At 39.2% G+C, this 17,324-nt stretch overlaps 1 protein-coding gene across 1 annotated transcript in view; it reads right to left on the reverse strand.

The window, feature by feature from the left end:
* The window catches only part of LOC122972230 (melanoma receptor tyrosine-protein kinase-like), a 55,498-nt gene extending 40,069 nt beyond the window's left edge, over positions 1 to 15,429 (reverse strand). The window contains exon 1 of the mRNA XM_044339181.1: positions 15,075 to 15,429. Coding sequence (XP_044195116.1) covers positions 15,075 to 15,153 — 79 coding nt within the window. The 5' untranslated portion in view covers positions 15,154 to 15,429. The remainder of the gene's footprint in view (positions 1 to 15,074) is intronic.
* Positions 15,430 to 17,324: the final 1,895 nt, after the last annotated feature.

Here is a 17,324-nt window from a genome sequence, read left to right on the forward strand (position 1 = left end):
ACAGAAACACGAGAGGTCGTCTTGAACCTGGTTTAATGCAGACCAGCTTCTGTCCTCTTCCCTGTTTGACCAAACTGGTGGACTAGACGTGAGACGCAGAGAGAGACATAATTTTGTCCTGCAGGATTCCATAACAAGAACACAGTGGCCTTGTTTCTCTACATCACACACACACACACGCGAGGAATGTCTCGACCAGCTGAGAAGCAGTCGTCTAGTTGAACACACACACTCAGCGGGTTTGAGAAAATCACATTTCAGTTTCACTTTGACTGCTTTCATGTTAAATCACACTCGTCTGATCAGTCAGATGGGTTAATTTCTTCATCGCACAGATTCATCATTGCACTGCTTTAACAGTGTCGGACACAGACATCGTCTTTTTTAGTCCACACTTTCTTGTTTTTAAAACCTGGTGCCTACATTACCCACAATGCAACTTAACGCTGACAATAGAGAGCCGAAGTCAAACTGGGACTTAAGGATTCTGTTCCAGAAGTAAGAAAATCTCATTAAAAATCTCATTAACGTGTAATTCTGCTAATCAGTAAAGATCCAACCTCGGATCAGAACCTTTCTCTACAGTATGTCGTGTGTCTCGCTTCATATAATAATAATAATAATAATAAATTTTATTGATATAGCACTTTTCTTAACAGTGTTACAAAGTGCTTTACACAGGAAAATAAAACCAACAAGGCAGATAAAATAAGCAAAGAGGAACAAAGAGGTGCATAGTAACATTAGAAGATGCACAATAATAGTAATAAAAGGACAATAAAAGGACAAGAGTAAAATATATAGTATATAATAGTAAAATATATGCACAGGAGTAAAATACTGATAAAAAATAAGATAAAATAACAATCAATTAATAGGTGTAAAAACAGTAATTAAAACATATAAAACATTTCCAAAAGCTTTCACAAAGAAAAAAGTTTTAAGACGAGATTTAAAAGAAGCTAAAGAGACCTAGTGTGTCTGAGTCCAGTGGGCAGGAGGAATATGATTAGATGAGACGGAAGTTTTCTGAAAAATCATCCATTATTCAATATTTATGTGTATTTCTGAATTACCCGATTTATGCTGAAAACAGAAATAGTAGAAATACATGAAACGTAGTGACTCCTGTAAATAAAGGAAGTGAAAACAAATGTTTAGAGTCTCACCAGCTCGATTCTTTTACTTTTAACCTTTTTGGAGAAAAACGACACAACAGGTCATAACGTATATTAGTTTGAGTGACAGGTGTCATCTAGCAGCTGTAGTAATTGTGACCTGGAGCAGTGGTGCAGTTCAGATGACGTATATATATTTATATATATATATCAGGGTTTTCCCTAACGTTATTACGGCACATGATGTTGGCAGAACTCAGCTGTTAGGGCAACGCAGCAACCGGACAGTCTTCAACACGCACACGCTAGAGTTATCTTGTAATTCATCTTCAAAAAAAGGCAGCGGTTGCAAGCATGTTTTGATTTAGTGACTAAATAATTCCCCTTGCGAGATGAACGTGACGCACATTGCGAAGTTTCTACGCCGTCACCCAGAGACTAACGTTAGCAGAGCGGAGCAGCCATCAGCAGTAACAAACGAGAGCAGCTGACCAACACACACTGCAGCATTAACATCAACTTAAACCCACTCTGGTGTAAAGAAAATAAGTCGGTGCTCAGTCTGTTTCACCTCAGAAACCCCGCACCCCACTCAGCGTGTTGTACAACGATGAGCTCCGGAGCAGCAGAGACGCTGCTCTCCACTGCTGGAGACATGATGTTAATAACACAGAGGAGCAGTCTGCCTCCCCCTCAGTTTGTTATTCTCATGCAGGCAGGAGACTGTAAGATGCTTTCAAATTAATTAATTCATTAATCAATGCAGTTAACTTTTTAGAATAAAAGAGGTGCCAGTTCTGTTTCATATTGTATTTCAGGGGACGAAGGACATCAGTGAATGGTTTGGCACACAGTCTACTGGAGCAAGAGACTGAATATAGTGCCGCCTTTTGTATTCATTCACTCAAGAATCGCTTTTACATCGAATTAGCACCCAAGTATGATGATAGTATCAAATATGGAGATAAGCATGTCGTCGCATGTCAGGCCTACAAAATCAACACTGTTCATTTGTCACAACTTTTATTTTTCATCTTTTTGTTCCATCTTGGGATAAAATTTAAATACTTATGGACACTTTTGACTGTCAAATCAATTTTTTTCACTGAAGCACACAGCACTCTTAAGGTATGTGCAGAAACTGTGTACGCCGCACCCTGCACGTTCTCCAGCCTTTAACCAGACCTTTACCGCAGCCTTGACATATCATAAAACATCATTATTGTTTAACAGTGATGTGTAACGGTTTTTGGAAAGCACAGACACATGATGTCATCCAACCGATTTCTGCTGATAGAGACGCCAGATTAGAAAACGCTCCTATATGTCACTCTGGAGTCACATGGTCAAACCACTTATTTGGTCGGTTAATTCAGAGGATTTGTTGCCTTTTTACTGATGCATTATGAGGTTTTTTTCCCAATTATTTGTGCAAATAAATAAAAAGCCTCTGAGGGATAGAATGACATTATTTTTTAATCTATTTGTATTTTCAGAATCTTTTATTGGTTCAGTCAGAGTCGGCGTCCTCCTGTCAGCTTTGTTCTGGTCTCCAGTTCACTTACATTAATAAAAAACTCTTTAATGTGGTTTGTCTGAGTGCAAACAGACTTCACAGCTGCATGAACACACACACACACACACACACGATCCTCTCCCACAGAGAGAAAACTGAACGGAAAATCCTGAACAAACTTATTCCCGATCACAGAATCTGCATCTGTGTGTGTGTGTGTGTGTGTGTGTGTGTGTGTGTGTGTGTCCTGCCTGCAGCAGTGTGTGCAGGTCAGAGCGAGACTCTGCTTGTCTGTCACACTAAACCTGCTTCACTCTTACTTTGTTGCTCTTCAAGGAAAATTCCACCAGGACCGAACTGCTTCTGTTTCAGAGGACCCCCCCCCCCCCCCCCAAAAAAAAAACTGCAAACTTTACAACTTTAAAAAGAGTTTCCAAATCCTGGTTATTCAGCAACAAACCTGTACTCATGTCTACTTTTCTGTAGTTAAGTCACTACTAAATGTGTGTTTTCTCTCCAGTTTACCTTTATTTTACCTGTTTTAATCTCTTATGTTCACCAAAGCCCTTCTGGGGATAGGTGTTCTCAGTTTGTCTATGTACACTGTATCAGTCCCTATCAAATAACCCATAAAAAATAAATAATAAAGTTTGTCTCAGAGCCATTTGTCAGAATTTTTGTCAGGTAGAGTTTCTTCTCAGGCTGTGATTGGCAGAATGTAACATCAACATTTCTAACCTAAAGCCAAACAGGCTCATGTCTCATTCTTTATTGTATTTTCTTTCATATATTTCTTTGTTTTTACAAGATTATTGCCTGCTGATTGGTGGTTACTTATTGCTATTTATTTGCTATATCGTGTTGCGTTTATCAGTATTTTTTCCTTTGTTTGTTTGTTGTTTTATTAAGTATAATCCTGCAGCTTCTGGGCTTCTCCTGTCATACCAGTTGGATTTCTATTATCTGGATTTCATGCTGTTGTGTATGTCTGCAAATAAAAATCAATCAATCAATAAATAAATCTGATAGATGAAGGTTCTTGGAGGCAGTACGAGGCCTGGCACGAAGCTCCAAAACCTGCGGATGCCGCTCAGGGCACAAAGTCACCCGTCATGCTCTGCATCAGTCTAAAGATCATGAAATGTGTCCAAAAGAAAAAAGAAAAGTGCCTTATTTGGATTTGTAGGTGATGAAACAGGTGTGGTGTTCACTGACGCCTGTTTCCGAAAACACGCGGCCAATCAGAGCCAAGGAGGCGGGTTTAAGAACGGGGATGTCATCCTCCTACATAGGATCACATTTTCTCAAAGGTCAAATTTATGACAGTAAACTGCGTATCTTTGGGTTTTAAACCGACAAAACAAGACATGTGAACCACTGAAACAGGGCTGCAACTTATAATTATTTTCATTAGCAATTAATCCGCAAATCATTTTCTCATTGTTCTGTCTTTAAATTGACAGACTAGAGTGAAAAAATGCCCTTTATAATTACACAGAGACATAGGCCTCCTCTCTGGTGAGACGTTCTGCTGCGCATGACGGGGCCTCGTTACCTGCGACCCCTCGGCCCGGGCCTCTGCTGTTGCCCTTCAGGTTAAATGCTCACTCCATTGCAAATAAGTCCTTCATATTGAAGCTGGGATTTTCTGTTTCTGACCGTTAGTTGGCAGAGGAACTTTGAAAACGCCCCCGCCTAATCGAACTGTGCCCGCCGGACTGTACTTTTATCAGCACTCCCAGGACCTCGGGCCGGGGCGGAGGACTCGCTGTGGTTTTCAGGAAATGCCTTCAAAGTCGGATGGTGAGCCACGGGGCTTTCTCTTCCTTTGAACTGCAGATGACCAAAGTTGGGTTGTTCAAATCCAGTTTTATTGTATTTTAATTTACCAACCCCCTGGTTAGAATAGTTCTTTTATGTCTGTATTCAGTGATTTTTTTACCCTCTATCATTAGATTGGACAGAGTTATGATGGTGATTTTAATACTCACATAAATGTTGTTTCTTGTAGCTTTGCTGCTAATTTTCTTAATGTCACTGAGTCTTTTAATTTTATTCCAACATGTGTCTGGTCCCACACACATTAAGGGTCATACCCTGGTTTTACACTTGGGTTTAAAAACTGCTTCTATCTGCCCTGAGCAGCTGCATCTGTTCAACCTGTCTTTTAATTTACATTCTCTGCCCAGTAAACGTGTGCTCTCGCATCTTAAATCGCCTCTGAGCTGACAAGTTTCTCGCATCTTTTGAGCCAGGCGCAGTGTTGTCTTCTCACGCTGATGTTACTCGTCTGGTCCACTCATCGTTCTGCCATTTTGGTTAAAGTCCATCAATTCATCACCCTGATTAAATGACAATATTCATCGTTTCTTGGGTAAATGTCAGAGGGTAGAGCGACTGTGAAAATATACCAAGCTCCACATGCACCGTCTCCATGACAAAGACCTTTTAACTGAGTTTACAACATGGTTAAAGGGGGTTTCCTACTTTGCCAACCTAATCTCCTCCAGTAAACGCAACCCTAAAGCCCTGTTTGATACCATCCTGATGCGCCTGTTTTTTCAAATAAGGATTGTAGTAACTTTCTCACTTTCTTTGTGGATAAGATTAAAGATGTCAGGGCAAGCATCAACCCTTCCTCTATCCCCCTTTATGCCTGTTCAACTTGGCCGTCAATTTTGGACTGCCTTTGTGGGCAGCCTGAAAGCTTCCTCCAGTCCTGCAGATATTTTACTAACATCCATGCTTAAAAATGTATTTGGCTCTATTGGTCCATGCCTGGTCTCTATTATAAATAGTTCCATGTAATCTGGTTGAGTCTCAGCCTATTTAAAACACGCAATTGCTCAGCCTCTTCTGAAAAATAAACAGAACCTTGACCTATCACTTCCCAAAAACTCCGGGCCTATATCTAAGCTGTCTTTTATCTCAAAAGTTTTAGAGAAAGTTGTTGCCAAACAGCTTAGCGCTGTCTTGACTGCACATCACATTTTAGATAAATTCCAGCCTGGTTTCTGTCAGAAGCATTCCACTGAAACAGCTCTTCTCACAGTCTGCTGATGTGGCTGAATTTTCTGTTTTGGTGCTGCTGGATCTTAGCACAGCTTTTGATACTATAGATCACAGCATCCTGACTGAAAGGCTTAGGCAGCGGGTTGGTGTCTCTAGGAGCGTCCTGGACTGGTTCTCCTATCTCTCAAATAGGAGTTTTTCCGTGTCACTTGGTCCCTACATGTCTGAAACTGCTGCTCTTTCTTGTGGTGTACCCCAGGGCTCAGTCTTGGGTCCTTGTTCTCTATAAGGTATCTCTTATCACTATTACGCTGATGACATTCAGTATGTCTCACATCACACTCATTTTATCACCTTTACATTGGCTAGGTTCTTGTTTTCACATACAGAGCCCTGCATTGTCAGGCAACCATGTATATCTCGGACCTGCTCCATCTTTATATCACCAGTAGGTCACCCAGGTCTTTTGACCAGGGCTTACTGGTTGTCCCTCGTGTTTGATTGAAAACAAAAGGTGATCGTGTGTTTGAGGTGGTGTAATCCAACACTGTGGAACACTTCCTTTAGACATACCATCTGCCGTCTCTGTTAACGCCTTTAAAAAGCCTGTCCATCGACTAATCAACTTATTATTGCAGCTCTAAAATCAAGTGTTAAATGTGAAAAACGCCAACACAGTCTTACAACTGATTGATAAAAATACAGACCTTCTCCAGCAGGTTAAATAATGTGAGGATACAAATGATTGAAATGAAGGAAAAGTTGAACAGAAATCTTTCTCCCTGACACTGTATTACTTCCCTATATGGGACACCGAAGTGTAAACACGGCTTCACACTGCTATCGGCTGCAGTTTCACACGTGTGAAAACAGCTGACAGACGTCCAGCTGCAGCTCAAGTGTGACCTCTGACCTCCTGGACTGACTTGGCAGTGACAGCAGTTTGGTATGAAAAGGGTCAAACACAGGTTAAACACAAACACGGAGTTTGCATGTTACAGTACAGACGGAGAGAGAGAGAGCAGCCTGTATAATCCTGCTAACAGTTTCTGAGCTCCATTACTGACATTCCTCACATTCCAGCTCTGAAAATCCCCCAGGCTGCACTGCTGCTTTGTCTGCACGTCACACCTGCAGGGACGGAGCTGCATCTGACGCTGATGGGAAAAGATACCGCACAAATTTATACTAATCTTTATCAGTCTGTGGCATTTGGTGCTTTAGCATATAGCATTAGCATATCACTGCTGGGATCCCAGCCAGAGTTTCATTGATCTAGGTTCACTTTCTGTTAAGAGTTTGCTTTCTGTTGTATGCCAACCTAAGCCTTCGGTAAATACCTGAACATGTCTCCTGTCTGCTTTTTTTGCATTTCCTTATTCTCTGCCAGTATCACACAAACAGTCAGAAAACGCATGTTGCAGGTGCTGCTCCTGAGCATGTGGAGATAATCCCTTCATTATCAAACATGATGATATTCCTAATGCATTGCTGATTGAAAAGACAATTTCATCACACTATTACTTGATATCTGTGTGAAGCCACAATCTGAATGCAGCTGAGATTTGTTAAAAGTGACCAAAATCAAATAAACATGGGCCAAAAAAATTGTGTTTGATGGTGGAAAGTTCAGCTTTCATGCTCCTTATGAGAGGAAGGCAACTGAGCCCAGAAAAGACGTGTTTAAGATCATTTGTGTCCAACATGTCCTCATAAAAAAAAAGTTCAGTTGTCCCGTTAAAATCCTTAAAACACCATCTCTTCCCTCTCCCTCTTCCCCTGAATCTGTAAATATTGTTAATTTCTAAAGTTTTCCTGCTGGACACCAGATGTCTCCTCCTTCACTTCACAATTGGCCCCAAACTAGTAGTGATAAAGGAGTGTTAAACACAGTGAGTGAGACACAGTTTGTGGGGCAGGGGCACAATGTATAATTATTATTATTATTATTATTATTGTGGATGCACTAACCCAAATCAAAATCACATTTAATTTACTTGAGACCTGATATTTGATGCTGTTAGGGTTGCATTTTCGTCTTTTCTACAAAGACCACTGTTCTTTACTGCCTGAACTTTTGACTGTTTAGTGCCAACACGGCTTATAAAGGACAAAAGATGTTGTTCGACACTGAGAAAACTTTGAAAGGGATGTTGAGGAAACAGGTTGGCAGACTGGAGTATTTCAGCTGCCGCAAAACAAAAAACTAACAAATCTGCCACCTCACAAACTACCACCTACTCTGTTCACTGCAGAAAAGGCACATGTGTAACCGATTACATTAGCAATGACTCATGAGCGGCATGTCAGTGAGTGCTACATAATATTATTTGTGTAATATGATAAATGAACAGAAACATTTGGGACCAGGGCTGAGTGAAGTAAAAATACTGATTAAATTATGTTTAATTATTAAAAATATGTAGACAACAATAACCTCCTATGACTCATATTCATCACTTGTCCTGCTCATACAGAGTTGATTTTATTTAATCAAATATAAAAATAAACACAATGCATCCATATGTTGGTAACTCATTAATTAAAACTTCACTGGGGAAATATAAAGCTGCAGTGAGCAGGAAAATAAAACCAATAAATAGTAATAATCAATAAAAACAGTGCAGTTTTCTTCCTGACTGATGAGTAAAACTATTTCTGTCCAGCCAGCAAAAAACTGGTGAAAAGATGTTTCCAGTGTTGAGAAACTACAGACCTCAGTTCAGGCTTAGTGTGTTTTGAATCGGGCTGATTGTTTTCAGTCATTTCTCTTCGGCTCAGTATGCTAACAGTGTTGCCATGGTTACAACGAGCCTGCAACGTCTTCTTTTATTGTCGGAGTAGAGTTTCGGTTTGCTGCTTCCAAAGAAACACACACATGTAAAGACACAAAGATAAACACACACACACACAAACACACTGCCAAGGTCTTTCCCAAAAGTCAATAGGAACAACACACACACACACACACACACACACACACACACACACACACTGAGAAGTTCTCTGTTAGCAGACTGAAGGTCGAACCTCTGCAGTCACAACAGAGTTTCGTCATTTATTTCAGTTGAAATGGAGATTTTTTAAAAAATGTAGCTTTAACATCCAGAACAAACAAAACAAAACAAACAGAAAAACAGGCAGCTGCTCTCCTCCGGACTCTCCGTTCACTCTCTCTCTGCTTTCACGTCAGTCATCACTTGAACCGCTGAAACGAGCCAAGAAAAGCTGCTGAATGTGCAGATTATGATCATGTCAACTAATCAGACACAAGCAGTTAAAAACTTGTCTAATGCTATTACAGTTTTTTTTTGTACGATCGGTTCCCTGCACAGTTCACACACAAAGCAAATCCCTCCAACTGACACGAACACAACAACTCATGTGTCAATCAGACACGCTGAGATAAAAACACAAGCAGCACATGAGGATCTTTATATGGCCGTTCGTGAAGGTACATCGCTGCTTTATTGTGTTTATGTAGTTTTAATGGTTGATAGTGTATAAATGTGTGTATTGTGTAAATACAGTCAGATGTGCAGCTCTCTATAGAACGTACTGCAGCGTATCTACAGGAACGAGTCATAGAAATGCAGCAGGAAGCTTTCATCTTGTTTTTCGGTTGAATATAGATGTATTTCAGTGTGGTTATGATTCATATGAATACATGTTAGTGTTTGAATATAAACCAAAGAGTTTGGAAGTGAGGATGTAAACTTTGTTTACATGAAAAGAAGAAAGATCTTAAGTTATAAGGACCATGAAAGTCCATATGGACTCCTATTGCTCTTCAAGCAACAATACAACCTTCTTAAAGAGGACATATTCTGCACATTTCCAGCTCTATATTTATATTCTGGGGCTCTACTGGAATATATTTGCATGATTTCCAGTTAAAACTCTGTATTTATGGTCCTTTATGCAGCCCCTCAGTTCAGCCTCTGTCTGAAACAGGCTGTTTTAGTTCCTGTCTCTTTAAGGCCCCGCCTCCTGATGAGCCCACTCTGTTCTGATTGGTCAGCTTCAGGAAGCTTCCTCCGGCTCCGGAGGCTACGTAAACAAACTATAGTAGCAGGATTTCACTTCTTTTTCTCCTTCTTTACTCCAAATGTCAACTTCTCAAATCCATCCGAACATGTTGGAGCTGAATCACACATGGAAACACCTTAGCAACCACCTTAGCAACCAAGGCTACAGAACGAACATTTATGGGTGTGTGCAACAAGCCGACATACCACTAGAAAAAAAGTAATAACAATACGAGAACAAAAAGTTTTAACTTAACGAGAAAAAGTCAGAATAAAGCCTGAACAAAATAAACATTGAAGCCCTGAGTTTTGACTTGCAGGCAGCATTTCCACATACATTCACCTAAAGTTTTGAAACTTTGACCATGTTTAACATCTGACATCAGAACAGGATATGAATAACAGAAAACCACAAAAAGCAGAATATGTGCCCTTTAAGGACCTCTGACCTCTACAACCTTCCCAGCAAACATTGTTGGGACAGTGATGTCATGTCGCAGTTGGACAACAAAAACAGCAACATGCACATGAAACACGAATAATGAAACTCAAGTCAAATTGCTTTTTAGTGAATTCATGCACATATTTGGAATACAGATATGCGTGTGTTTTGTTCTGTATTTTTCGTACAAAAACTTTTTTTTATTCTTACATTGATTGAGAGCAGATTGTCCTAAAGAGACGTCCCCTATACATAAAATCAACGTCACTGAGCATTGTAGGTTTTTAACTGTTTAGCAATGATGTGAGCTTTATCTGGCTTAATAAAACTTAGAAAAGGGTTTGTCACTGAATCACATATCTTCATCACGGATGTATCATCTTCTTACTCTTACTTATGTTTGATATATCGTGAGAACACATGGAGTTCACCATGAGAGCTGAGAGCTGAGAGTGTGCTGCTGGCAACAGGACCAAGAGGACAGAAACTGAGCAGAAATAACATTGTTGGGTAAGTTTGCTTTTATGTTGGCGTGTATGTTCTATAACACTCATGATGAAGAAGAGTTCAGTGATTTAGAGCCTCTGTTTTCCTTACAGAGTTCAGTCGAGGACTGTCAGCAGCTGGAGTTAGCATTAGCATTAGCATTAGCCTGCTGCAGCCTCAGTAGAAACTGGAGCAAAGTGCATCAGATGGAATAAAGAGTTGAGAATTACAATTGTCAGATTATCTACAAGAAGCTGTACTTTTGATGATGTTTATCCAAAAAAAACACTGTTGCACATCAATATTGATTCAGTGTGTTTCTGTAAAAATGATGCATGTCTTGTATTAACTAAGATACTTTTTGATGTATGTTTGTTTATATATCATTTATTATCAGGATTGTCTTGAAGGTGACACGTCACTAAGATGTATCACAGACGTCCAGGTTGGTTGGACTATTTCAGAACATAAAGCATTTTAAATTGTTAATCTGGACATGCAGGATGTTTAAAGCTGCAGAATGAACAATGTGTGCATAAACTTTAGCAGAATAGCTCAATACGCCTGCTGATGATGGTAACGACATATTTCGGCGTCGCTGGGACAACCAGGAAGGACGTCCGGCTGATGGCCAGGTGACGTCCAATGTTTGCTGGGTTTTTAAAGCACTCCTAAAATATTCAAATGCAGCCACAGAGAGTCCTGGTCTCTGATTGGAGGACACACCGGTGGAGGACTTGAACTCTGAACTCTGACTTGAGACTGAAACACCAGTCTGTGGAGAGCAGCACCACAACAGTCCATTCAAGACGAGGAGAGTCACACAAACACAGAGTCTCCCCATAATCAAATTGTTGTCAAGACAAAGAGAGAGTGCAGTCAGCTGTTTTCACTTATAACTGACACACACACACAAACACACACACGCACACGCACACACACACTCTGAGATAACGGTCTGAACAGTTGAGCTCAGCGTTTCCTTCCAGTCATTCATTCATTCATTTATTCATTCATCCATTCTCTCCATCTTACAGGAGACAAAACTCATATTTCAGCTGATTGTTCCGAGATACGCTCAAATCTCATAATTCACTCGTCGCTCATAATTCCCAGAATGCTTAGCGAGTTTTTTGTTTTGTTTGTTTTTCAGCCACAAACCACTCGGACGAAAGACAATCTGAGATCTCGAGATCTTTCAGATAGTATTTAAACACTTCCACGCAAACCAAAATGAGTCAGAAGTGTATTTTCACAATGTTGAAATACATATATTTATTATATATAACACCAACCTAATTTCATGACAATCTGTCCAATAGATGTTGAGATATTTCACACAGTATCTAATGTGACTCTACTGTGTCTCGATGTAGTTCAACTCAAAGGTCTGAGTGAAACTAAGGGCTTGGTATTATTTCTTTTATCAACTATAAATGAACATTTTTAGCTTCTTGTACTGATACAGTACTTAAAGATTCCCTCCAGAAACATACTGAGACTCATAAAATACTCTGTTTGGAGCAATAATGTGAGTTTAATGCGGTTTTTACAAAGTATAATTACCACTTTAAAATCCATAAAATGACATCTCCTCCTTCTCCCTCATTAAAAATAACAGAATCTATAAATTTGCAAATATTTTTCATTTCTACTGAACATCAGACAGGTGTCTGTAAACATTCCTCCTGTTCATACTGGATATTCAAAGATCCTTCAAATGTGCTTTCAATGGAAGTGATGGAGGATAAAATCCACAGTGTGTCCACACAGTCATTTAAAAGTCTGTGTGAAGCTTATATTCAGCTTCAGCAGTCTGAGTTAGTCATATCAAGTGGATATCTGACACATTTACAGTCTTTTTAGCATCATATTTCCTCTTTGTGTTTCCTCGGACAGTGTTTCCCTGTTGAGCTGCAGGTGGAAGTATAGTAACAAAAAGAGGGACTTTGGCACTAAAAAGACTGTAACGTTGAAAGATATCTACTTGATTTGACTCATTTGGACGCTGAAGCTTCATATTAGCTTCAGATAAACTTTTAAATACATTTTTCTCCTCCATCACTTCCATTGTAAGGTCATTATGAAGGGATCTTTTACAGCAAGAAAAACAGCTTTAATGTTCATTTGAGCTCCTGACACACACCTTCAAACATCCACGTGTAGGAACAAGACATATTTTTGAGTTGAAGGGGACTTTCAGCTTCAGTAAAGATACCAAAATGCTCTGAGAAAAGCTGTTTGTAGCAAAAAAGAAAGTCTAAAGGTGTCGTATGCTGAAGCGACTTGGACCAAATAAAACAGTCTGGAATTGGTGGAATAAATCCAATTTAAAATGATATGAGTCAGACCAGTTTTCAATAGTTTGTACTACACACACATAACACATTAAGGGTTCATATCCAGACACAGTGCAGCCCTGGACTGACCCACTCCACCCAGACTGTGAACCGTCCTCCCTCTCTGAGGTTATCACTCCCAGTGGGGCAGTTTCCACACAAGATGGATTTCTTTGTTCTCACGTGTTAATCATCACAGTTTTTCATTTTCAGCCGTCTGCAGCTGAGAACACGTGAGAGGCCAAAATCTCAACGATTAATTGATCAAAATAAATGTGCTTGTGAATTGAAAAATCTTCTCAGTTTTCCTCCTGTTTAGCATTTTAACAATTAAAGTCCTGCTAGCGCCCCCTAGAGGCTGCAGTGTTCATTCAACCAGCAGCAGATATTACTTTCCATCATCAAACTCCGTTGTTTCAATGAGAAGAAATGTATCATTTCATACAAATCTCACACACATGTATGCTGTAAAAGAAACGTAACGCTAGCATCAAGCTAACAGAGATCAGTGGGGTCGCTCGGTCTTTAGCTGCTTGGTTCGCCACTCACAATGAAACACGAGGATTTAAAGGAGATTTATGGAAGTCAGACAGATCTGATGGAGGTTTGTGGTGTCAGTTTGTTGTTGGAGCAGCTGATTATAACCTTCATAGAGCTGCAACATTAGAAGATCAACCAAAAATGAACCAGCAACCATGTGTATAATTTAATAACCGCATTTTTTAAAAATTTAAGCCAAAATTCCAAATATCTTCTGGTTTCAGCTTCTCAAATGTGATGATATGAAGCTTTTCTGTCATAACTGAATATCTTTGGGTTTTGGATCGTTAATGAGTCAAAACAAGACATCTGAAGACGTCACAGTGACAGACAATTAATCAGTTAATTGAGAAAATCAGTTATTGAAATAATTGTTAGTTGCAGCTCTAGACCTTCATTTGAATGGCATCTCATGACTATATTTTCAACACTGGAAGTGTCTCTACGTTTCCTTTCATCTGTTGCTTTGGCTCTCTTAATGTTGAACAATGAAATTCATTAAAAGGGGTCAAAGTAATGACCCCTGCATCCAGAGTCCCCGCAGATACAAACACTCGTTTAACTCGCTGCCGTCAATCAGTAGGGAAAAGGTCACCTCCATACCTTTACATGAATTTATTGCATTTGAACCGTTTTTTTGTCTTTTTTAATCATTTAATTTTTATGCATTCTCTGTTTTCTTGTTGTCTTTGTTTCGTGCTGTGTTTGTCGTGTTGGAGATTTGGCTCAAATACAAAGAAAACCCAGGAAATGAACATTTAATTAATGATAATTCAGTCTGAATGAGCTTACATGGGATTTATCTGCAATAATATTGCTGCTGCTCTCTCTTTTATTCCCAATTACATTCATAATTACCTGGTAATTTAAAGCATTTTATGACATGTTTCCATTATTATAATTACTCATATTACTATAATATATTTAGTGTGGTGTAAGCTGTATTTATATAGTTTGAAGTAACCATTGCATACTTTATGCTACTTTTTAATGGTTATTCATCACTCTGTTGTTCCTGTTACAGTCCTATAATACTATATTACTTTAAACTCTTTATCATCATTCTGAATATTTCTATAATAGACTATGTCTGTAATATTTATAGTGACTAATAGTAGCCTACTAATATATATTTGTAAAACTCTGTAATGATTTTACAGTCATTTTTCTGTATTTAATGACATTTTAGCTGTTTTGTTATCACAACATTCATTTCATGTTTACGAAATTTACGAAATTTACGTGTTTTTTGGTGTTTTTTCTTTTATTATTATTTTTGGGAATTTTAAATGCACCATTTTTTTTAAGTTCACTCTGTTTTAGTGATATAACTTTCATATTAAGTGTTTTATTTGCATTTTCTAAAGTGATCTGCAGCTTAAATCCTGAATAAAATCACAGGATTCTTCAAAAAACTACAGAAATGAAAAACAGAATCTCTTCCTTCAGTGAAACCACATTGGGAAACACATTTTACTGTCATTGAGTTAAAGTGGTGAAACTTTAAGAACATTATAACATCTTTGACTCTAACTCTGCCTCTGTCACTGACTCCCGCCCTCTCCGGAGCTCTCGCCCCGGGCTCAGTCTTACCTCTCCTGCCGGGAATGGTGCAGCAGCAGCGGCCGAGCAGCAGCAGCAGCAGCGCAGCTCCTCCTCCGGAAAACTTCATGTCCGCAGCTGCTTTTTAATTAAAAAAAACTCCGCGAACTTTTTTCTTCTTCTGGTGGCCGCTGACAAGCAGTTTATCCATAAGCAGCGGCGGCAGCGGGAGGTCCGGGTGTCTCAGTGTTGTGACGGATCTTTGTGGATTCAACGAGGCTCAGCAGAGAAATACACACCTCCCCTCCTGATCCACACCTCTCCCTCTCCCTCTATTCAAATTTCAATTAGCTTTATTGACATGACATATGAAGGGTTTTGAATGGCTGGAGCTTAAAGGAGTCAAATATTAATAATGTTGTTTTTTTTTTAAACTGTCCTTGTGTGTGAGATTTCAGTTCAGCCCAGTTTGTTGTATTCACATGATGGGTCACTGCTGTAGAGCCAATTAGATCAACTGTAATTACACCCACCACCCATCTGCAGTCTGGAAGAAGTACTCACATCCTTTACTGCAGTAAAAGTACCAATACAGCAAAAAATACTCCATTACAAGTAAAAGTCCTGCATGATGCAGTTAAAGTATTACACAAATCTGTTCTCAGTTTTTGGACTTTTTCTCTAATCTTTGATTTTTGCTGAAATATTGGATCATTTGAACATTTATTGAAATGAAAGCATGTGAGAAGTTTAGAGGGAAAAATCACTGATGGAAATACTCAAGTAAAGTACAAGTACCTCACACTTGTACATAAATAGAGTACTTGAGTAAATGTACTAACTTACTTTCCACCACTGTAACCCAGTGTTATGCTTTTTTCCCTCAATTCAAACAACTAAGAGTTTTGTGTAAAAGTGCAGAACAAACGTTATTTTCAGAAAAGAGCAAAAATAAAAGCAGCACACGTAAACAATCATAATATATCTGTGAATTCAAAGGATCAAAAGAGGAACCTTGACTTCAGTTTTCTAATTTGTCCGCTGAGGGGCCCTCTAGTGGCCGCTCTCTCTCTCCCTTCACCTGTTCATTTATCAAATCTGGAGGTTTGCTTCAGAGAAACTGGGTGACTAATAGGTTCCAGTATGACAGATAAACTGTGTCAAATAAATCTAACTGGTTCAAATTAAACTGCAGTGTTTTTTCCATTAAGATTATACAGTATTTAGGGGGCTTTTGTGTGTGTGTGTGTGTGTGTGTGTGTGTGTGTATTTTAATTGAATGCAGCAAAGGAAATAAAACATGAAATATGATTCTTCAAACCTGCCACTCCCTCCATCGACAAAAGGAACCTGAAAACAAAAGTATGTGTTTGTGTGTGTGTGTGTGTTTGTAATAATTGAGCTTATGTCATAAACAAACAGAGAAAAGAATGATGAGACAAAGAAACAACAACCACACATGTGATCAAAAGGAACATTCATAAACCACTTCAGCAGATCCTCCTCAGCGTGTCCACATCTGAGGTCATGTGTTGGTGTTTTTCTGGGACTTTTCATTACATTCATGACATTTTATTTATTTGTCTTCAGTCGGATTCATTTAAACCATCTGAAGCTTGGCGCTCGTTCATTCAACATGTGTTTTCATGCTAATGGGGTCACTGATTTCACCAACAATGCAGTATTTTCTGCATTCATAATTAATAACTCTCCCTCTGCTTTGTGTGTGTTTTTGCTGTTGTTTACTTAAAATCCCTCCGTGTGCAGCCACTTTTTTGCCAACAAAGCATCTGCGGAAGCAGGAAAAAAAAGCCCCTTAATGGATTTTCTCGCTCATTTGTCTCTAATAAAAAGCGACAGCGTGTCACCAGGCAGAAACACCTCGGCTCAGCTCAGATGTGGGTCAGAACTGACCTCAGGTGGAGCGAATCAGGAAGACCGAGGTTTAAAGATGTTGTTGAGGAAACTTGTAAGTAAAAGGAATTTAACTTAGTACTTCATGTTAACTCAGGAAGTCTTTTACAAAGTATTCAAACACGCCACAGGTGGTTCCTGGGATCATCTAGATGTAATAAGGCAGAAAGACCTTGTAACTAATATAGAAGATAATATGAAATGTTATATCAAATGTCAGAAAAAATGTCAGAGGAGCTGGAGGGAAATTTATTCATTACGAAATACACAGATGTTACTGGACACCAACTAGACTTCACAAAATGAGAATCGCTGATAACAATCGATGCTGTAAGTGTAGGAGCGAGCTGGGCACATATTTGCACGCAACCCCTCGCCCCCTGCTCA

Source organism: Thunnus albacares, chromosome 21 (assembly GCF_914725855.1).
Source record: "Thunnus albacares chromosome 21, fThuAlb1.1, whole genome shotgun sequence".
NCBI classification, from domain to species: Eukaryota; Metazoa; Chordata; class Actinopteri; order Scombriformes; family Scombridae; genus Thunnus; species Thunnus albacares.